This window comes from Brachyhypopomus gauderio, chromosome 11 (genome assembly GCF_052324685.1).
Source record: "Brachyhypopomus gauderio isolate BG-103 chromosome 11, BGAUD_0.2, whole genome shotgun sequence".
Lineage (NCBI taxonomy): Eukaryota > Metazoa > Chordata > Actinopteri > Gymnotiformes > Hypopomidae > Brachyhypopomus > Brachyhypopomus gauderio.
Window position 1 is genome coordinate 18,074,105 of NC_135221.1, and position 22,570 is coordinate 18,096,674.

The 22,570-nt window shown below is 38.6% G+C and overlaps 1 protein-coding gene and 1 long non-coding RNA gene across 2 annotated transcripts; one reads left to right on the forward strand and one right to left on the reverse strand.

Annotated features, from left to right (window-relative positions):
• Nucleotides 1-8,502: 8,502 nt before the first annotated feature.
• hspa9 (heat shock protein 9) lies at nucleotides 8,503-21,513 on the reverse strand. Its single transcript, XM_077022518.1, has 17 exons — nucleotides 21,236-21,513; nucleotides 19,674-19,732; nucleotides 19,485-19,572; nucleotides 17,836-18,017; nucleotides 16,341-16,465; nucleotides 15,881-15,954; nucleotides 15,533-15,639; nucleotides 15,264-15,426; nucleotides 14,280-14,372; nucleotides 13,702-13,911; nucleotides 13,124-13,351; nucleotides 12,424-12,528; nucleotides 11,807-11,924; nucleotides 11,624-11,718; nucleotides 10,987-11,079; nucleotides 10,763-10,903; nucleotides 8,503-10,404 (listed from the first exon to the last, which is right to left on the reverse strand). Exons 1-17 carry the CDS (start codon nucleotides 21,317-21,319, stop codon nucleotides 10,327-10,329), a joined length of 2,043 nt encoding a protein of 680 aa, XP_076878633.1. The 5' UTR covers nucleotides 21,320-21,513; the 3' UTR covers nucleotides 8,503-10,326.
• On the forward strand, nucleotides 21,472-22,379 carry LOC143527357 (uncharacterized). Its single transcript, XR_013134088.1, has 3 exons — nucleotides 21,472-21,604; nucleotides 21,738-21,827; nucleotides 21,982-22,379. It is a non-coding gene; the product is annotated as an uncharacterized LOC143527357 (long non-coding RNA).
• Nucleotides 22,380-22,570: the final 191 nt, after the last annotated feature.

Consider the following 22,570-nt stretch of genomic DNA (forward strand, 5'->3'; position numbering starts at 1 on the left):
CAGTCGATATATCTTACCTCGAGCGAGCGTAACGAGTGGCTGCACATGCGCACATCACCATTACGTCAGGTTGTACGTTTGGCTTGTGCGTTCTAAATGGTTTAAGACAAATCTTTAGGTGTATAACTCAATTGTGTACCTTCAAAACGAAACTTTCATACTGCTATTTAATTTGGCGTGTTCTAAATGGCGGTTCTAAATAGCCAAACCTATAAAACCTGCTATCCATCACCCTGCTCTGCGCATGGTAGGGCATTTCAACAAGGTTAGGACAAAGTTTTAGATCTAGGATTCTAGGTTGTAGTTATAACGTGTTATTGATCTTTGTTTTAATCATTATTCTGATTACTAAAATAAAACCTCAACCAGGTTTGAAACTGCACGTCTAATTGGCAACTATGGATATTCTGTCAGTCAATTCACCAAGCAGAATTTAGAAATAAACTATAGGACTGACGCACTTATTTGCAGTTAAAGCAGAGTCCTACACAAATATCCACCAGACTGTTCAGCAGTCCAACATGATGTAGCTGACACGTAGTAGTTTTATTTTCACATAATTATGAGAGAGACCTCACACTCTGAAAGTGGTGGTATGATGGAAAACAAGGTAACCTCAGCAAGGTAAAATGGGTGCTCTGTAAGCTGCACCAGAAAGCTGGTTCTTTGGTCCAGTGGTGGGGGCACATGTGTGGCATCTGTAGGATCTGGGGATGGTTGCTGCCCTCAGCCTTAGTCACAAATGGTGTCGGAAGTGGGTTGGTACTGTACGTGGTTGGTATGAAGCCTAGTGTGAACCCCTGGTGAGGGGCACGTGTGTGAGACAGGATGAAGGGTAAATCTGTGAGAAACATATGGAAAGTGTGAAGTGCAGGAATATGTTCTCCAAAGGTGAAGACAGTGTGATGCACACTCTCACACCCTACATGAAGGGATGGTTTGAGGAAGGCCCCTGGCTGCCACCCCAGAGAGCTGGCTCTTAGGTTCAGTGGTCAGGGTGTGTGTTTGCTGCCTGTAGGATCTTAGGTTGGAGACCTGGTAATGGTTGATCCCTTCAGCTTTTGTTACAATATTCATTTTATATTAAACAAACACAGCATTCTCAATAGCATTTCAAACCAAACTTAACATGCATCTTCAATGTGCAAAGTTGGAAATATACAAATTTGATGACAAGAGACATCATAAAGCTGATATGGCCTTTCAGACAGCCTATATCTAAACTCATATCCTTACATAGCCACTAGCCACTTTTAGTTCAAGTATTATGTTCACACTTGGAAATGCAATTTGCAGGCTAGAAAAACTATATTCTCTGAAACAAAAAAATCACATGGGGACAAAATTCCAGCCAACCATCCCCAACATCCTTAATATGATCCCCACCAATATCCACCACACTATCCCATGAGTAAGGGAAATTAAAATAGACAGACACAAGGAAGGACAGAGGCGGGGCAAGATCATTACACAAGGTAGGAAAACAAAACTTCAGTCGGGAACTGTGACACCCATGGGAGGAGACCATTACAAATCTAACCTGACTGGTATGACAATCCTTAATCCTTAATCCTTAATACATTTTTCCATTTATAATAATCTAACTGAAGCTGTTTTCCATACCCCAGAGGTTATGTTGCATTTTGACATTTCATTCATAACCTTTAACTAGTACAAGAATAAGATTAGATAGTAAATGGCTAACAAAAATATGCAACCACAAAACGAAACTAATCAAAAAGCCACTTGAGAGAATAAAATGAAATTGTACTCCCATGTATACCTCTGTTGATCACGGGTACGCTTTACATGACAGACTACAGTACTGTGGATTAGCCCTCAGTTTAACTATAAATATAAATAAATACAAATATAAATATATGCGTAAAATAACGTAGGGCGTGTCCTTTGAAGCCTTTTGTAGGTCTCTTAAAAGTATTCCATTCAGCTTAATCACTGGGCATAAATTCATGTCAACATCATCTCCATATAATTTTAATAACAATAACTAGACTTTAAAAAATGCGGCTTAGCCAGTTTAATACTGTGACTCTTACCGTTAATCATTTATTTCATACAGCCTGCAAGCATGCACAGACCTCCCTCAATACTAAATGTAAGCGAATTGAAATCTTTCACACAATTCTGAAGTTTTATCAACTCTGTCGTTGCAGTTACATTTTAAAGTAGGCACAAATCTGCATACGTAACGGTAAAGGTCCAACAGAGGGGGGAAAGAGTTTATCATTCACACTCATGTAGAATGCCGTTATCAACGCTCAACCGATTAGTGCTTTTTAAATTGGGCTGTGAAACAATTAATTACCATTAGATCACGTCATTCGATATGTAGCTGTCAGTCAACTCACCAACCACGTCCTTTTAAATATCATCAAATAGGTGCTGTTTATTACAAAGAAAATACTGGGCTAGATTATACAGTGGACTTACCGAACTCACGAAGCACATTGGCTGAAAATATGGCTACTGGGTGTATAATTTGAAATGTGATGTTCTGGGTTCTGTAAAACCACCTGAGTGCGGGCGGGGGAACCGCGCGTCACTCTGTACTGACTCTGTTTCGTGAGGTGGTAATTATACTGGACAATTTGAGCTTGAAGGACCTGTACTTGTACTTTGAGAAAAAAACGAGACTGTTAAACGTTTTTCAGAAAATATTCTAACATTTGTATTTTTAAACTTGAAGGATAGAAAACCTAGGCGCCTTTCACTAGATGAAGCAAAATCAAACTGCTTAGTGAATACGAACCTCTCTGTTGTTGGCTAATGGAGCGACAAACTCAACGGTCGGTTTCAACAGTTGCAGCTGATGATTAAGAAATCACCTTGACAGTAAGTAGGCCTATCATAGAAAACACACCCGTGGTGAATACGCAAACTCGCTTTCCCCGTTCATGCACTGCGCTTTACCTCACTCTTTACCTCACTCTACCTCACTCTTTACCTCACTCTTTACCTCACTCTTGTACGTTTTCACTGTAGCTGCACTGGTTCAATGAAATAATGGCCTCGATGATTTTCACTCTCTCTTTCTTCAGCAGACATCATAAAACTTGAGAGTATAGGCATGATCCCTAAAACATACATCTCTCACAAGCCAGGACCCGTTAAGATTAAAGATCATAGATCCAAATATAACATACCGGTAAATGTCCAACTTAACCTAAAGTCAGTTGGGTGAAAGACTCATTATTTCTGTCTCATTTTTTCTGTCTCTGTCTTTGAATAACTTTAAAAATGTGATAACTTCAAAATAAGGCTATGATTGAAATATCTGTTTCTTTGGACCCCTATCTTGACATGCCTCATTTTATTACGTTCAGAGATAATATTGAGAGAAAAAGGGCAAATTTGTCTAAATGGTGTAACCATAAAAATGCACAAGTTTTTTTTATTTTATTTCAAATAATAATAGAAAAACATGGCAGTTCTGAATATTTCCATTAACATGGGAAATCATGGCTGCCAAGTCAAACGTCTGGTATGTCTACTGGTGTAACCACACTTTTTGGAGCCATTTTGAACATTTTGAGCCAGAAGATCATGTAACAGAATGTGATGTCAAACAGAAGGACCTCTGAAGACCCCAACTACCACAAGTCAAGATTAGTAACTCTGTAAAATTTGACAAAATAAAGCAGATTCAGGTCATGGTCAGGTATGATTAGAACACATGTTAAATGGTATGACCTCAGTAAAATATTCATAAATATAAATCATCATAAAATATTCAAGTTAATATGAAAAATAGTTTGAAATATTCAAATCTAGGTCAAGTGTTTACATAGTCATCCACAATAATGCATGCAAAATTTGGTTTCAATTTGTGGAGTAACTGGGTTATACCATTGCACCATTTCCTTTATGAGACAAATTTTATCAATTTATAGACACTATTTCTACTTTTGTAGTATTATTTGTGAATTATTATTAACAAATAAATTATAAAAATTATTGTTGTTGTTATTAAAATTACAATATATCATAATATGCTGCTTGAAATGTAGTCTAAGAAGAATGATAAAAAAAGACCACAGGCATCCTCCACTCATGTGAGGGTAGTGCAGAAAAGTACCAGCAAACATGGAGCAGTGCTGAAGAAAAGGGAGAAGTTAAGGTTCATAAAAACAAAGAACATGAGTGAAAGAATGAAGGCAAAAAAGCTGCAATGGAAAGTTGATAAACTCAAAGCAAAGAAAAGAATGAAAGTGCGTGTGAGAAACAAAAAAAGAGACAAAAATAAAATTGCAGAGGAGAGAAAGGAGAGGGTCGTCACCATGGAGATGTGGATGCTTGGAATGTTCAAAACATCTCATATGCACAATGTATGTACAATTTGAATTGAGTTTTTCTTCTGTCTACTAGATTTCGTCTTAAATTTGATTATATGATGAATAAGGTGTATGAATTGTTCTTACTGTACTACAATCAGAGATCAATCCGTTTCTTTATTGTTAAAAGTATTGTTTTATATAGTATTTAAAAATCTGTTAGATTTTGATCACATTTATTAAAACACCTAAATCACTTAACTTCATAACTTTTTATTCAACTTTGTCAATTGCTTGTCATTTGCTTGTCGTCAGTTCGTGTAACCGATAAATGTCAATTGGCGTAACCAATTTTTCTCATAAAAATCTAACATTGAACAAAAAAGTTACTATGAATATGATTTCAGCACTGTACTACACTGTAAAAATGAAATTTAAAATTATTTTAAACCAACTGACCCAAGATTATAACATTAATGTCTATGGCATATTGAATTGCTCAGTACACCAAAAACCCATATTATCTTAGTTTAGAAATAAAATATTTTAAATATAATTTGAAATTATATTTCATAATAAATCACTTATTTCATCAGTACACTAAAATAACTTTTAGAAGGCTGAATTATTTAATACTTGTCATGCTTTTGTGGTTACACCGTTTGACAATTTAATGTGACTGTGATTCTTTAATTGGTAAAAAAATGGTAGAAATGTCATTTAAAATGTTATGGCACCAACAGAAATGCAAACTATACATCTAAACAAACATCTAGCATGTTGTTTAATATGTTTAAATCATATTTGTGATTTGGATGTCATACCATCCCTTATTTGTCACTGACCCAGTTAAATTCAATTACCATGTGCACATGTTAAATCCTGTGTACAATTTTTTTTTACATATCTCTGTGCTTATGTCAGTCTCTGATCCACATTGATGTCTCTACTAGTCAAAAGCCCCAGTCACATGACCATTCGCTTCTTTTCAAACCAAATTCACATGAAATTCACCTCAAAGACAAGTGCAATGCAAAGAAATGGCAAAAATAACTACATATCAGAATCTACAGGCCTCGGTTAGCAGAATTTTCAATATCATGACTGGACCATCAGATGAAAAAAATTATGTTTTGTTTTGCAGCAGGACAATGATCCCAAGCACACCAGCAAATCTACAACAGAATGGCCTCAAACCAATTAAAATGCAGTGGTGGGACCTCAAGAGAGGCCCTCAAACTTCAATGAACAGAAGCAACACTAACGAGTGGTTCAAAATCTGGTAGCTACAAAGAAAGTTATTGCTTGGGGGAATCTATTGTTCACCTGATGTTGTATTTACCTCATTCTAAGATCTATTAAGGATCAGATGATTTGTCCCGGTACTTAGAACAGAATTCAAACATTGTACTTCTGTTTACATAAACTTGTCAAACCTGTACATTAGGCTGCCATCCTTACAAGCCCTTGGTCAATTATTTCCAGTTATACAAGTCCTTGCTTCTACCTATTTGAAAACAGCCTGTAGCCTACATCTAAATCTAATATCCAAAACAATTATAGAATTTTTGATATCACTGATAAAATCTACCAGAAATGGCATTAAGAGTGCTTTCCAATAGCCTACACACTCTGTCTGAACCCGAGTCTATAGCCAATTTAAATTGCTTTATTTTAGTTTAAATAATGAATGACAACCTTATGTAAGCAGCAAGCTCAGTCGGACAAGGGTGGAATGCCCCCTCCGGGTCTGTGGCGAGTCCTTGCCTCAAGTGTAAGAGTTCAAGTAACTCAGGTTCTTGTTCACGAGCGAGGGAAGGATGGAATATCTGCAGTGTTGCGGATATTGTACAGGCCCATTGAGGTGAAGAGAGAGCTGAGCCAAAGGCAAAGGTCAATCTACATTCTGACTCTCACCTATGGTCACAAGATCCGGGTAGTGTTGGAAAGAATGTGATTGTGGATACAAGTGGCTGAAATTAGCTTCCTCCTCAGGGTGTCTGGGCTATCCCTTAGAGATAGGGTGAGGAGTTCGGTCTTCCGTGAGACTCGGAATAGAGCTGCTCCTCCTCCAGGTTGAGAGAAGCCAGTTGAGGTGGGTCAAACATCTGCTCCAGATTCCCCCTGGTTGTCTTTCTGGTGAGGTGTTCCTGGCATGGACGCAATGGATGGATGAACCTTATGTAAACATAATTGTTGTATCTCTACTTTTGTGCTTTTATAGAAGTATATAATCACTGAGCACTTTATTAGACACACCTGTTTAACTGCTTGTTAATGCAAATATTTAATCAGCCAATAACTTGGCAACAATTCAATGCATGTAGCATGTATACATTGATAACACAAAGTGACTTGGCATGGCATGGTTTTTGGTGCTAGAAGGGCTGGTTTGAGAATTTTAGAATGATCTACTGGGAATTTTACACAAAACCATTTTTAGCATTTACGCTGAATGATCTCAACAAGACAAAACATCCAGTTAGTGGGTATTCTCTGGGGTACAATGTCTTGTTGATGCCAGGGGTCATAAAAGAATGGCCAAACTGGTTTGAGCTGGTTTAGTAGAAATCAACATGGCTTTTCCAAGAACTCACCACTCTTTACAACTCACATACGTTGAACTGTAAAGCATACTGGCTACACACTGCATGCAGGATACTGAGGCTACAGTTTGCACGAGCTCTCCAAAATTGGACAACGCAAGATTGGAAAAAAGTGGACTGATCCAATCAGTCTCAATTTCTGATGTGATATTCAGATGGAAAGGGTCAGAATTTGACATGTCCATGAAAGCATGGACACACCTTATATCTTATATCAATGGCTCAGGCAGCTGGTAGTGGTGGGCTTATTTTCTTGGCACACTTTGGGCTCCTTTACCAACTGAGCATTGTTTAATGCCATAGCCTACCTGACTGTTGTTGCTGACTGTGCCCATGCCTTTATAACCACAGTATACTTATCTTCTGATGGCTACATCCAAAAGGATAATGTGCCAGGTCAAAGGTCAGATAATCTCAAACTGGTTTCTTGAACATGACGGGCACCTTGTTAATTGTGTTCAGTCTCCACAGTCACAAAATCTCAATCCAATAGAGCACCTTTGGGATGAGGTGGAATAGGAGACTGGCATCGTGGTTGTGCAGTTGACAAATGTTGTATGAACGAGAATCTATGAGGAATGTTTCCATCACCTTGTTGAATCTGTGCCATGAAAAACGAAGGCTGTGTTGATGCAAAATGAGGTCCAACCTGGCAATGAGTATTTAATTAAATGACCACTGAGTGCACGAGAGTTCACTATAAGCCAAGAGTCAGTACTGATGGTTAGGATTTAGAAATAGTTGTTACATTAAAACTCTTTTGTGTTTAGGCATAGGTGAAATTTACAGTGTGACTCTACCACTTTTGAAAGTGTTCCCTAAAATATTTTGTTTCCTCTACAAACTCTTTGCTTCATTTGATATGATAATTTGATAATGATAATTTGAGCTCTAATATGCTCGTTTTAGTCAGTAAAACTAAATGTTTGCCTTACTGCCCATATAATTCGTCTTCTAATAGCGTCTAAATGTAATAAATTTACATTTAGACTTTGCAATGTGTTATTTACCAAATTAGAGGGATAACTGCTTTCAAACCTAAACAGAGCAGGAGCATTATGCAAGATCAAAATACCCATACATACGGCCCTCATCTGCAGCATCACAGAAAGTAACATGTGTAGTGACAGTTAGCTAGCTACCCAACTACAAAACACTATTGTTACAGTATACACAGGCTTAACATGTAGCAGAACTCCTAAAGCTGCCAGCTTGCTTACACCTGCATAATCAGTTCTAGCTAGTCATCTACCTAGTCAAACTCACTATAATCCGGTTTGGTTACTGGCTAGCTTGCTACCTAGATTAGAAATTAAGATGTTCGTTGTTAAGCTTTTTATGTAATCTAAACTTGCCATTGAGAGCTCAGTTATATCATTATTTCTCGTTTTGAGTGCTTCATAAGACACATTTTCCACAAGCAAAACCTCCTAGTTAAACACATTTAATTTTCATAAATTTTCAAAAACAGATTTCGTCATTGGCAAGCTGTAATTCTATGTGATGTTATAACACATTAAGAATAAATGCTTATGTATTAATTTTATACTATATTTGGATTGTATTACTTTATTTTGAATTATTTTATGAAAAATTAAAACATTCTACTTTTCTGTGTTACACTCTGGTTGCAAGGCAGGTAAATGTAACCCTATAAGGCAGGAGTTTGTAGCATATGCAACATGGTACAAATCCTGACACAAGCTGGCAGTGGAAATCTTACTGCTGTTAAACTTTACCAGGACTAAAGACTAAAACAAAGTGGACTGGCCTTGCAACCGTGAACATTCAATTCACATGTGCCTAACTATTTATTGAATGGTCTGTTCAAACATATTTACAAATGTTAAAAAAATAAATGTGAAAATGAAACTGAGGTAAAATTATTACAGCTGGCAAAGTAACTCAAAGGCATGACTCCAGCTCACCTTTAACACACTTTACACAAGTAGGACATCATGTTACTGAAATTTGAGTAAAATTTCAGTTCAAACAGTAAGACAATCCACCTTCCTAAATGCGTTGTGGATAGTGCATTGTTCTTGTCCCAGATTGTGAACACCCTGACTTGAACTCATCTGCAAGGTAAGCTATGTGCTAGGTATATGCATGGAACAAACTCCGAAGTGGATAGGCCACTCTTTCGGGCTTTCTGGGTCATTCGTCCTGCAAGATCTCGTTCGGGAAGACCACAGTGCTCAGAATATTTTTGTACATTCTTGTTCTTTTATGCCAATTTGTACCACACCACTGTACAGGTTATGACAAATTTCAAAGTCTAAGATATGACCAACTTTAAAGAAACTCTGTATTATCGCAATTTCTAGTTGGAAAAACATTTAATGTGCATCCTGATCACCTCACTTGGTGTTGACAGAAGTACTGACCTCTCACCTTCTTTATATATAGCTCAAACATTTTTTCAGAGGACTGCTCTTGGTCATTTTAAATACAAATTAAGTGTACAGTACTTGTTTACTTTAAGTAGCTCATTTGGGTCTTTTGTATCAGCAGGAATAGTGAATCCCATCCAGATAAATGAGAAAACAAAAACATGCAATGCTACATTAGATTAATACATCTGATTAAATTTGGAAAGGAATGCAACATGAGTAATATTTTCACATGAAATGTTTGCTGGCTCGTCAACTCTGAGTCACCGGTTTCAAACACTCAAAACAGTGTTGGAAGATAAAGTTTCAGATGCAACGGCTTTTTTTTCCCTGTCCAAACGAAGGGCGTTAATTGCAGACACAAGGAAAAAGCAGTAAGATATTTTCAGTGAACGTTTGGTAACCGCACTCTCACACTCTCGCCAGTCACACTCGTTCAAGACCTTGAAAAAGCTAGAACACAATGTACATTTCTTTACCTCCATCTTAAGAACACATTTCTTGTGAATTCTCTCAAATCCCACAACTAAAAATGTCGAAGTACTCAATCTCCCTTGTCTGAAGTGTAAATAATTTGTTTATGAATAGCGTGTTTTTTCCATTCAGATGTTTTAATTAACAAGGACCCAGGACACCTTTGAGAAGTCTCAAATTCAGTATGATCAGCACATATTACAAATATTCAAAGAAAAAGGAAAAAAAAATGGCCAGCAAGTACCTCTCAAAGGAGCATCCAGTAGATGAAGCCACTCGTAGTTTAGAAGTGTGAATGGACTCATTTACAAATTTAATACAAAGCTAAATGTAAATAGTGAAGGCGTATTGAGACGTACTAAATCACAGACAACACAATTAGTCATTGACAGAAAATGACTTACAATGGATGATTATGAAAACATTGGGGGGATTGCAATAAAATGACAATAGTATACCATACTGCGAAAACACAGTACGTGATAATCACTTGAATGCAACTCTTGCTCAAGTCTACATTCCTAAGCATTTCAGTCCCGTGAGAACCACAACAGTCATTCTCTACTGCTGTCCTTCCTTTTTCTCTCCCGTCTCCGTTTCACTGGAACTGCCACTGCTGCCTTCTCTCTCCGACGCCATCTAGGAACACCACATACATGACGGGGATTAAAAACTTGACTTGAAAAAAGGGGGGAAAAAAAAAACCCCCAAGGTGGATTATGCGATCAGAGTTCCTGTTTTATTTTTTGCAGTGTAACTATTTCTGCATTGCATTTTCCTTATATAACAATATGCTCAACCCTGTGTAACTATATTCTCAATCCACCATGATGGAGATTATATGACAAGTATTAAGTATCATTAACACATTTGAGACATTAATTAACACATGTCTGAAAGTATAATGCATTCCATAGTTCCACGTAAATGTTGCATACATAATCTGTGTGAGTACATAAACTTATAATTTGTTCAGTTTTGCCAATCTGAATATTACCTTCTTGTAAGCCATCTCAAAGAGCTTCAGAGACGCCTGCTGTAGGCTTGAGGAGGCCTGCTTGATGTTTTCACCAGTCTCCGTGTCCTTTCGTGACAGAAGCTCTCGTACTTTGGCGATCTCTTCCTTCAGCTTATTGCACTGGAGTCAGTAAAGCAGAGGAAATGGTGTCTTACATCACTGTGTGATGTGCATGCACTCATTTCATTGCGCGTCCCACCTACCTCCTCTGCTGGTAGCTGATCCTTGAACTCCTCCATTTTTGACTCTGTATCATGGACAATGCCTTCAGCCATATTGACAGCTTCAACACGCTCCTAAAAACATTAAAATTGCATTAAATTTTATTAAAATGTATTTTAAAAAAAAGAAGAAGAAAAAGAAACCCATTGCAGGAGTTGGTGCTTTATTAAGACTCTATGACTAAATCCGTTACATGCTGGAAAGACATGGGAGCAGAAGTTACATTTCTGATCTTTGATTTCATGTTCTGTAAGATTTCTTATGCAGCTTTGAACTTTATTACATATGGCATGGTAACTACACTTAAGGACTCTTGCCAACACCTGGTTGTGATTAATTTTTATTCAGTTTTATTAGCCAATATAATACATTTGCTTTTTAATGTAAAGCACTTTCAAAGATTGGAATGTATGCTGAATTTTCTTAATTATTATACTGGTTTTAGAGCCATACTGGCTCACTCTCCCAAAAAAAAAAATAGGGGGGGGGCAGCACTACATATTTGTGATATTTGTGGTATAACACTGATACAGATAAGCTGAAGTTTTAAACACTAAGTAATGTTATATAATCTCACTAGAATCTGTTTACTGCAGAGTAAAGTGGACGCTGCCCTACCTTCCTCCTCCTGTCCTCTTCTGCGTACTTCTCCGCGTTCTTGATCATGTTCTCAATGTCATCCTTGCTGAGGCCACCAGAAGACTGGATGACAACTGCAGAAAGATTGACAAACAACTGCAATTGTATACTTGATCCGAGGGGAAACCCCTCAAGGAGAATGACAAAGTCCTTCACTCTTACTCTGCTGTTCGCGCCCAGTGCCTTTGTCTTTGGCAGAAACATGCACGATTCCATTGGCGTCGATATCAAAGGTGACCTCAATCTGTGGTACGCCGCGTGGAGCAGGTGGGATGCCAACCTATTAAAAGCTACATATTAGTTCACAAAATAATACCTGTTCGTTTTTAAGATCCAAGGTTCTAAAAAAATAAAAAAAGTCCATTCCCTCTCCCGTAAAAAAGCGTTACCTATTGGACCTTTTTTGTTTAAAGAAAAAAGGCAGCAGAAAGATTTTTTTTTTTGCCTTACAAAAAGATTCTAAACTAGATTTAAACATACCAAAATTAAGCCTAGAGTTTATCTCCATCTTAGGTTTCAGAAGGAGACAGATGCTTCTTGGAAATACCTTATATGGGTCATAATTGAAAACCGCTGATGGTATGAAATAGGAAACTGCACAGTGGGCAATATGAGGAAGAACCACCACAAACAGAAAGACAAACAGTATTTACAAAGTATTTTAAATAAACATGAAAGTGAAGAAATACAACCACACCCTTGCCTAAAAGATGAAAATACTGGCATTCCACAATTTTTATGATTTATTCTGTGTTTAGAATTGAGACACAGTTACTCACCAGAGTAAACTGTCCTAGAATCTTGTTGTCTGTTGCCATTTCACGCTCCCCCTGGCAAACTTTAATTTCTACTTGAGTTTGACCATCAGCAGCTGTGGAGAACACCTAAACAACAAAGTCCAAATGAAACACAATTATGCAGATCAATACCTCAGAGAACTCAATGCAGCATTTATTTCAAGTTGCCAAGAAACTGGATATAACAGATTTCATCTTTAATTGCGGTGGATCAAGCCATCTTCAAAATCACTGTTGTAAATACTAGGCACAACACATATAAAAGAGAAAAGGTGTGGTAGTGATTACTCATTATTTCACACTTTGCGTTACCACTTATGGAAAGTTCATGTTCTTGGCTGTGTATTAGAGGTATGAGTAACCAGTTTGTAACCGTTGTAAATGTTGTACCAGTTAACCTCCAAGTGTCCAACTGGTTAAGTATTTATTCTCTGACAGCAGCCATGGCAAAGCCTTTAAAAGGTTTATGTCTGAAGCACCTTCTTTGGAAATGGCTTATGCTGAACAAATACATGCATATTGGCCATGAGCACTACTAAGTTACTAAGACTTTGTGCTTCTTGATCAAAGCTAAAAGAACACCAATGTCCACAACACAACGGAGGGGAAACCCCTACCCCAGCAATCACTTCACTCTCCAAATCCCTATTAATGTTAAACTAGAAAGGACATCTTCACCCACCTGGCTTTTCTTGGTAGGAATGGTTGTATTCCGGTTAATGAGCTTGGTGAAGACGCCCCCCAGGGTCTCAATGCCCAGAGACAGTGGCGTGACGTCCAGCAGGAGCACGTCGGTCACGTCTCCAGCTAGAACCCCTCCCTGAATGGCTGCCCCAATAGCCACGGCTTCATCTGGATTCACAGACTTGCTGGGTGCACGGCCGAACAGATCCTGCACAGTCTGCTGGACCTAAGTAGTGGGGGTTGAAGAGAGGTCTGTGGTAAGATTAAACCGTATTACAATGATACTGTCAATAAATGTAAAAAGCATTAAATGCTGGTCATTCGTTAGCCAAATGCATAATAGTCTCAATGCAAATGCTACCAGTATTGTAGTTCACAATAAAGTCTGATAGTTATAATGAGAATGGGCTACAGAAATACAACCAAGCTCCAAAATTAATGTATTTAAAAAATGAATTCCATGCAGGGAATTCCATAGACAATTCTGATTCCATGTTCTGTTTACTTTCCCAGTAATGTTTTATGAAGACAAGCAAAGTGGGCTGAAAACGAACGCAGCATCATATCTGACTTTACCTTCGGCATACGAGTCATTCCTCCAACCAGTAGCACTTCTCCAATGTCACTCTTGGAAACCTCAGCATCTTGCATGGCCTTCTGACAAGGGGCTATAGTCCTGCGGATGAGATCGGCCACTATGCCCTCAAACTGGGCACGGGTAAGCTTCATGTTCAAGTGTTTGGGACCAGAGCTGTCCATCGTCAGGTAAGGCAGATTGATGTCGGTCTGTGTGGCAAGAGCAAACAAAATTGCACAACTGATGGAAGGACATCCGTAATAATCTCCTGTTTCTTTTGGAACAGTGTACTACATTGATATCTTTACCTATTCTAGTAAATACATTAATACATTCCAATATTTATTACAAATGTATTATAAAACAGATTATAATGTAAAAACAACATTTGGTATGCTTAATATACTTTTTACTTAAACAGACCTGTTCCATAAATGAGTCACTTTTGGCACATTGAGCTTTATATGCAGTGTCAGCTTTCTGAGGATGGTAATATGTGTCTTATAGATCAGACGTGGTGCAGAGGTGGCAGACACTCTTATAGATCAGACGTGGTGCAGAGGTGGCAGACACGTACCTGCAGAGAGGAGGAAAGCTCACACTTGGCCTTCTCCGCTGCCTCCCTCACTCTTTGCAACGCCATGTTGTCTTTGGTCAGATCGACACCAGACTGGAAGAAAACAGATTGGATTCAGCATTTACTGTGTAGGTGAGGACATAAGCTGAACTCATCACAAAGATGACTTAATCGACAAGGGCAATTCTGGCCAATGGCAGGTGTCAATTCACACACGCAGAATAGAGCAGTGGTTGCAAAGCCACTGTAGATGTGAACATGTCCTTGAAAAGCCAGAAGCATGAAGAATGTTTAAAAAGTCTGTGTCTAACTTATCAGCACAAACACCTACACTGTAATTAAACAAAGTGAATAACCAAGTAAATAATTTAAAAAGAATAATAGAGTGGGGCGGTGTCAACCTAACATTTGACGATATCTACATGGAAACATCACAAGGGAGGCCTATCAGAGCATAGCTGTTTCTACACACTTTAATCCATTTATGACACATTGTTTAATATATATTAATTGACTCCCTTGCAATAGAAATTCTAGGCTAAAGCCATTGCCATCTTCATTTGGCAGCCAATGCAAACCTTTTGGATTTAGGATCACTATCTAAAATGCTAGCTGTTTAAAATCAGGCATCTTATAAGCATGTATATTTGCTCTGGAATCTAGGATGACTTGCAACTGTATAAAAACAAAGCTAAACACCCAAACTGAGCGTTTTCCCATTTAATCTGGGCATTCTTAAATATATCAGGCTCAATGAAGCGAGCGAGAGAATACCCGCAACGATACAGGCACTGCTTTGGGGTGTGTTAACACACTCAAGTCAGCAAACACATTCCAAGTGTTCAGATAACTGCAGATTGATTACATCAATAAAACTACATAATGCACCCATTTTACTCTTACCAAAAGAAATACTTTTCTGCCAAGGTCCAAAGCCTAACAATCATTAATAAAAGTACTTAAGTAAAAAGGATTTACACAAACCTCTCTCTTGAAGTCTTTTACTATATGTGTAAGCAGGTGCTGATCAAAATCTTCTCCCCCCAAGAACGTGTCACCGTTGGTAGATTTCACTTCAAAAACTCCCTTCTGAATCTCCAGGATTGAGATATCAAAAGTGCCACCACCCAGATCATATACTGCAATACTGCAATGTGAGCGGAAAAAGACGTAGATGTTGAAGGGTAACAGAACAGATCGTTACCACAACAGGCATCGTTGCTTGAACTGTAATTGACGAGTCTAGCTCTTACATCTTGTCCTGAGTCTTATCAAGTCCATATGCCAGGGCGGCTGCTGTAGGTTCGTTGATGACTCTGAGCACATTTAAACCTGCAATTTGGCCCGCATCCTTGGTTGCCTGTTACAAATGCATAACTGAATAAATAAACGACCATAACTGCCATCAGTGATTCATTATAATTTCATGTAATATCTTGCTCTCTCTAGCACATTCAGTAGGTCTTACCAATACAAAGTATAGGTACTTATTTGTCCTCAAACTCAGCCACAAGTACCATGTATGACAACTACCCAGTGAAGAAGAATTTTCATAAATTTTCTAAATCTGTGATCAACTTGACGTGGAACTGGGTATTTACCTGTCTCTGAGAATCGTTAAAATAGGCTGGCACCGTTACTACTGCATTCTTGACTGAATGGCCCATGTAGCTCTCTGAAACACAAGGTTAACAAAATAAGAGGATTTAGAGGACGGAGGGAGTGTGTGAGTGAAATAAGTGACCATACTTCAAGCCAATGGTCAAACTCCCTTGTTTTTCTGACTTTGAGTGACTAAAAAGCTGGTTTTCATGTTATTATTTCAATTTCCATGACCTATAACAAATGTTAAATCAAGCTGACTGAACTGGGAATGTAAATATCCCACTAACCACAACCTCCACCACATGTTGACGAATAGCTACTAAATTGTAAAGATGCTAGACATAAACAATTCCCTGAATTTGCATTCCTAGATCAGATTTTTTTTCAATTCCATGATATACCAGAAGGAACCCTAGAATACACAAGATTTGCTCCACGCGCCCAAGCTATTTTTACCTGCGGTCTCTTTCATCTTCATCAGAACAAAGGCACCGGCCTGACTGGGGGAGTAGAGCTTGCCATGGGCTTCGATCCAGGCATCACCGTTGGACGCCCGCACTATCTTGTATGGGACATTCTTCCTGCAAGCAGAGAATCATGCAGCTTACCCTCTGTTTAATGTACACAAGGAGCTTCAGTCATTAGCGCAGACCAGCCTTTCACCCTATATTCCCTCAGTCCTTTTAGTTCAGACTGACAGAGTCAGTCAACTTATGGAAACATGTCTTACTCTCCATAGTTGAGCCAAATGTCCAGTGGCCTCTTTTTCACACACATACACACACACACACAATGTATACGTATACACACACACTCTGAGGAGTGTTCCAAGTACCTTGTTCTGTACCTAATAAAGTGTACCTAAATCTGTACCTCAAAGTGGCCGGTGAATGTAATATATATTAGGGATGTCCCAATCCAGCTTTTTGAACTTCCGATCCGATACCGATACTTATTTACACTTCCGATCCGATACAGATATCTGCAGATACCGATACCGGCCTATCCGAGCATGTATTAAAGTTTAATGTTATTTAGCCAATTTACTTTGTTGTCAAACTCATGTTGAAAAACGTTTTACTTTTGATAACAAGTAGACAGCTGAATTAGGTGTGTTTGAATAATACACAATGGTTGGTAAGGAGAAACTGACCTGTTTATTTAGCAATTAATAAACTCAAAATATACAAAATAATAAATAAACAGAAATGGCATCAGTAAACCAAGGCTTTAAAAGCCATAAGTGCAAATAATATTGTAAATTGTATTTTAAAAAGTGGCAGTTTGTCACACTTCGCAAAAGTTTCTGCCAGTGTTAGTTGTGTAGGACCTTTCTTTTTGTCTTCGGTTTTCTTGATTATGCTTGATTAGATTGGTTGTATTAAAAGTTCTTACAGCTTTACCACAACGCTTGACTTTACTGTGGCATATGTTGCACTCTACCTCTTTGTTGTCCTTTAAGGTAAAATATTCCCACACAACTGACATTTTTACAGATAACTTCAAATTTACATGGCCGTCTTAATGGTTAGGAGATGCCACTGAGCTAAATTGGGGAGATGTTATGCTCGTGTGCTGAAAGTGTGCTGGAAAATGCGGACCGGAATTTTACTCTCACTGGCGAAAACACAGCAAAAACTGGAATGGATTATCTAAATGGGATCCGAAAACCCGGATCGGACTTTTAAGAACTGGATCGGAGTCCGGATCGGCATTTTCTCGTGCCTGCCGATCAGATACACATTTTTTGTAAATATCAGCGGCTGATCTGACCCAAATATCGGATCGGGACAAGCGTGTGTATAATATTATTATATATATATATATATATATATATATATATATATATATATACACACACACACATACATACAACTGACTGTAAACTGGCATTCAAAATGACTCACTCAGTGAAGACCATCTGTATGCACTGTGAAAGTGTTAAACTCACAAGTCCTTCTGAACTTCCGGGTCATCAAAGCGCCTCCCAATCAGTCTCTTGGTGGCGTAGAGCGTGTTGTTGGGGTTAGTGACAGCCTGCCTTTTGGCTGGCATGCCCACCAGCCGCTCACCATCAGCCGTGAAGGCGATAACCGAAGGAGTCGTCCTGGCTCCCTCTGCATTTTCAAGGACCTGTTGGGATTATCAAGCATTACAACATTTTGGACAGTTTTATCAATGTTATTTAAAATTTTCAATAGATGGTATAAACGAATTCATTGTGTGAAGGGATAAGGTTGCATACTTTCTAGCACAAGACCAAAACTGTGTACTGAGAGGATTACAACCACAGACCCACAGTGTCCTTACTGCCACCAAATAAACAAAATGGACGGACATGAACCAACACGGAGCTTTGACTTTCTCAATGGACTACAAATGGAAGCATGGTAGAAGGCAGACAAGTCTGGAGTCTCTGAACAGAAAAATAAAGCAAACAGGGTGCCCTCTATTGGTAGTTAGTTGTATCAAGCTTATCTGGAAATTACTATACTTTGCTGATAAATCTATTTATCTTAATCTGCAGAGCACCAAGTGTAGGGAACACATGGCAGTATAGCACAACTGCATAGGAAAAAACGTGGAGAAAGTGTTATTTAAAAAATCCTAAACAGACTATAGTAATGGAAGAGCCATTTAAAAAAAAAACCACAGGCTGCATCAACCAAGCACTTCTGGGCACGTTCAGATGTTGACATGGATGCTGAAGCATTATTTTTCACACCCGAAATCTGACAAAATCATAGTATGCTAGAATAACAAACAGGTGAAATGTAACAATGGAATTTAAGATGCAATGCAAGTGTGCCACCATCAGTACACAATACCTGTTGAAGGATGCAGTTCTAGCAACATGGTAATGCTAACATTATGGCCAGTTTTGAAATTTGAAATAAAACTGTTAGACATTGAAATGTGCTTTTGAGAATTTACATCAGGAAATTCATGCTGATCATTCATGACCTGTGTGCATGTGTTTGACTTTGGTGATTTGATATCAGATGAAGAAAAGTTGTTTACTACATGGACAGCAAATACTGTCAAATCAAAAGCACATTTCAGTATTTTTCAAGATGACTAAGGATTCAGATAGATTTCCTGTTAACATTTGTACACTTAAATGCTCGACCACTTGTATTCCTACTGAGAGTAAAACCACCTTCACCGTTCTGTATCCCCAGTCCTTCAGACCATGTGCCCCTGGGAGCATGCCACACCCACCTCATTTACCCTGTGCTCTTAGCCTTGTCCCACTTAAGAACAGACACTATGCTCAGTCCAACCAAAATGTCTTTGATACCAGTTTAAATCAAACTACCACTGAATAATCCTGAGGTCTAAGCTCGGCGTTCCAAATAACTCATCTTAATTTCACTGCAATGTCTATAGACACTTAAGCAGCCTACAGCTCCCATTAAGTCAAAATAGTCTCTGAATACATACGAAAATGCTAATTACTCAACAATGACACATTTGTGATAAAACACCACAGGTTATCTAATAGGGTTTTTGTGTAAATGGCAAAAAGCTTTGATTAAATACTGATCTCATTTAACAACACTCAAATCAGCACTAACAAAAAACTGCAGAGCATCTGACCTTTGCCTGTTTGCCCTCCATGACAGCCACACAAGAATTTGTGGTCCCCAGGTCAATGCCAATCACAGCTCCCTTGATCGCCTCTGAACTGCAAGACAAATTCAGCACCACACAGAGTCAGTGAAACCAAGGACAACACACTGTCGCAATTCTAACAGGCATTTTAAATGGCTGATGTATGATACTCACGCATATTCCCGTCTGGCTGCAGTGCGGAGGGCATTATCCATCAACCGATTCCAGCAAGCCTAGAGAAATTTATGAGCATTTCAGTTTTTTGAGGCTTATTTTCTAAGAGGCAGCAAATTAATCAATAGTTTCCCCCTTCTCATAATATCCCATATAAAGACCAATTTAATGAATCTCTTGAGGCTTGATTGTAAAAATATCCCAAAATATTGGTGGTCCAATGGCTATTTAAACCAAGATGCTTTCAGTACTCTGTTATCCTACAAATTAGGAGGCAGCAGTCTGCTGTATATGTGTATATTGTAGATATGGTATATGCATCACATGTGTATATTGTAGATATGGTATATGCATCACATGTGCATATTGTAGATATGGTATATGCATCACATGTGCATGTTGTAGATACGGTATATGCATCACATGTGCATATTGTAGATACGGTATATGCATCACATGTGTATATTGTAGATATGGTATATGCAGCCACCTCCAACAATGACACAACTCAATGTGCAGCAAGGCTGTGAAAGGAGATCTCACGTGGAGTCATGTGACTAATGGAAACAGGATAAGTGAATTATGTAGTACATTTCGTATTTGTTTGCCATGAATTGAAAATCTGGGGAAAAACTTGATATGCCCACTACATGGAGCCACTCAAAACACTGACAAGGGAAGACCTCAGAGAGGGTGAAGAATCACGAAGTACAATGTCAAGATCACTGCTATTTACAGTTTCACAGAATAAACATGGATGGAAAAAAAAACAACACCACAACTATTAGACCTTGTTGCTTAACAAGAAATCTGAATCACTAAACTACAACATTTCGGGACTCACTACTTGTACGTAGTCACGGATGCAGCCAACATGAACTACACTGATGCTTCAACCATTTAAAGCCCCCAATGTCCTAAGTTACCACACACTATTTAATTCATATTTCAACTGACTTACATAATTGTAAAACTAATTACTGACTGGCCAGTGACGGTTTCCAGTTTGATTAAATATTTTCATTTAAAAAAAGAAAACGCCAGTTAACTGACCAGTGCAACTCCAGTACAGCAGCTGCACCAGTACAGATGACCAGTATGATTTAACAGGGAACCTAACCGAGTCACTCGCCACACTCAGAATGAAGGTTGATGGTCAGATGAAGATTTGAGAGCTAAATATTTAAGATATCCGCAGATCTGATCAGATATGCACTAAAATAACGTGTCCGTCTACCGTTATAGAAACAGGTTGGATCCATTAGCACATGTAGCTAGCGGACCTAGCTAACCAACTGGCTAATGAGCGACCCCACCACCCGTTAGTACCGGGACCATCAACACACAACGTGGATGTATTAACAAATTAACCAACTACACGCTACAAAACACCCGTGATAACGCGGGCGGGTGAAGGCCGAGTGTCCGGGGACGTTACCGCCGCGTTAGCTGCCAGCATCGTGACATTGAGCCAACGGAAGCGGCGTTTAGATCCGTAACTACAGAGTTAGAGCCGTACCGGAGCCCCGGTCCAAACACACGTCTCCCCGCTGTAGGTTTACCTGTGTCCGCGAGCAGGAGGCACCTTGACCGCGGCTCAAGGAGCCAGAGATGGTTCTGGAAACTGTCCTCGCCACACTCAACATCTTGGCGCAGTCTGTAGACGGTGTGATGTATAGACTAACGAGATTAACAAACAGAGTTAATCTGGACCCGCTGTGATCTTTTATCTAACCCTGGACCCGCTGTGATCTTTTCTTCAATCCTGGACCCGCTGTGATCTTTTCTTCAATCCTGGACCAGCTGTGATCTCTCCACCGGTCGACTTGGTGCTCCAGAATCTTCTAGAACCGTCCACCACACCACATGGCCTGATGACACCGCGGGGCAACGTTTCTCAGGCCCCGTAGAAGCGAAGAGGAACCGCCTGAGTAAAATCCAAGCTTAAACAAAAAAATAAAAAAATTATAGAAAAAACATTATTACACTAGATATGTAGTTATGTTTAGCGATAAATTGAGACTTATATGCGATGGTAAGTGAGGTACTCAATTTTTGTTTTAGGATTTAATGCCATCAGGCATATCATTAGACTTCAAACATCATGATCGTGTAAGGATGACTTGATGTTGCAAGGCAGGCTGTCTGATAAAGGTCAGATGATAAAGGACAATAGTAGACATTGGAACATTGGGAGATTGGACAGATTTTAAAATGTGTCTTTATCTCCAAGAGACACTTTGCATTGGACACGAACTTAAATCCACACATGTACTGATTGTAGATTGACATATTTTGTCTCCTCTAGGTTGGACCATTGCAATGCCCTCCTCACTGGGATCTCTAGTAAGAATCTACAGAAGTTGAAGCAGATCCAAAACTGTGCTGTAAGGATCCTGATGAAGAGACACAAATATGACCACATCACACCAACCCTGCAAACATTACATTGGCTACCCATCAACTACAAGATTCAATACAAACTCGGTCTGCTCACTCATCACTGTCTTCACCATAACGCCCCACTCTATCATAAAGAGATCCTCATCCCACACAATACACCAAGACTACTCCGTTCAACAAACACACACTGTGTTCAGCAAACTCCACACCATGGGAGACCGGACTCAGGACTTGCATATTTGCTGATAGTGTTTCATTTCTGTTTTATTACTTGACTTTTATTGTTCTAATTTTATTATTTAATTATTGTATTATGTATGTCCTAAATTTTATTTGTAAACTGTAGCACTTTGAGATTTCAATGAAATATAAAGTGCATTGTAAATAAAATTTAATATTATTATTATTATTAATAAAAATGTAACCTAATCTCATATGTATCTTTAACCACACTACTGAAATATGACATAATTAAAAAAATTATATTAATAACT

Excerpts from the sequence above, each read along its gene's own strand:
- hspa9 (XM_077022518.1), bottom strand. The coding sequence starts at position 21,319 with ATGTTGAGTGTGGCGAGGACAGTTTCCAGAACCATCTCTGGCTCCTTG. Across the intron at positions 15,955-16,340 it reads GAAGATGAAAGAGACCGCAG|AGAGCTACATGGGCCATTCA; the intron begins GTAAAAATAGCT and ends CTTGTGTTTCAG. Across the intron at positions 14,373-15,263 it reads TAAAAGACTTCAAGAGAGAG|TCTGGTGTCGATCTGACCAA; the intron begins GTTTGTGTAAAT and ends GTTTTCTTCCAG.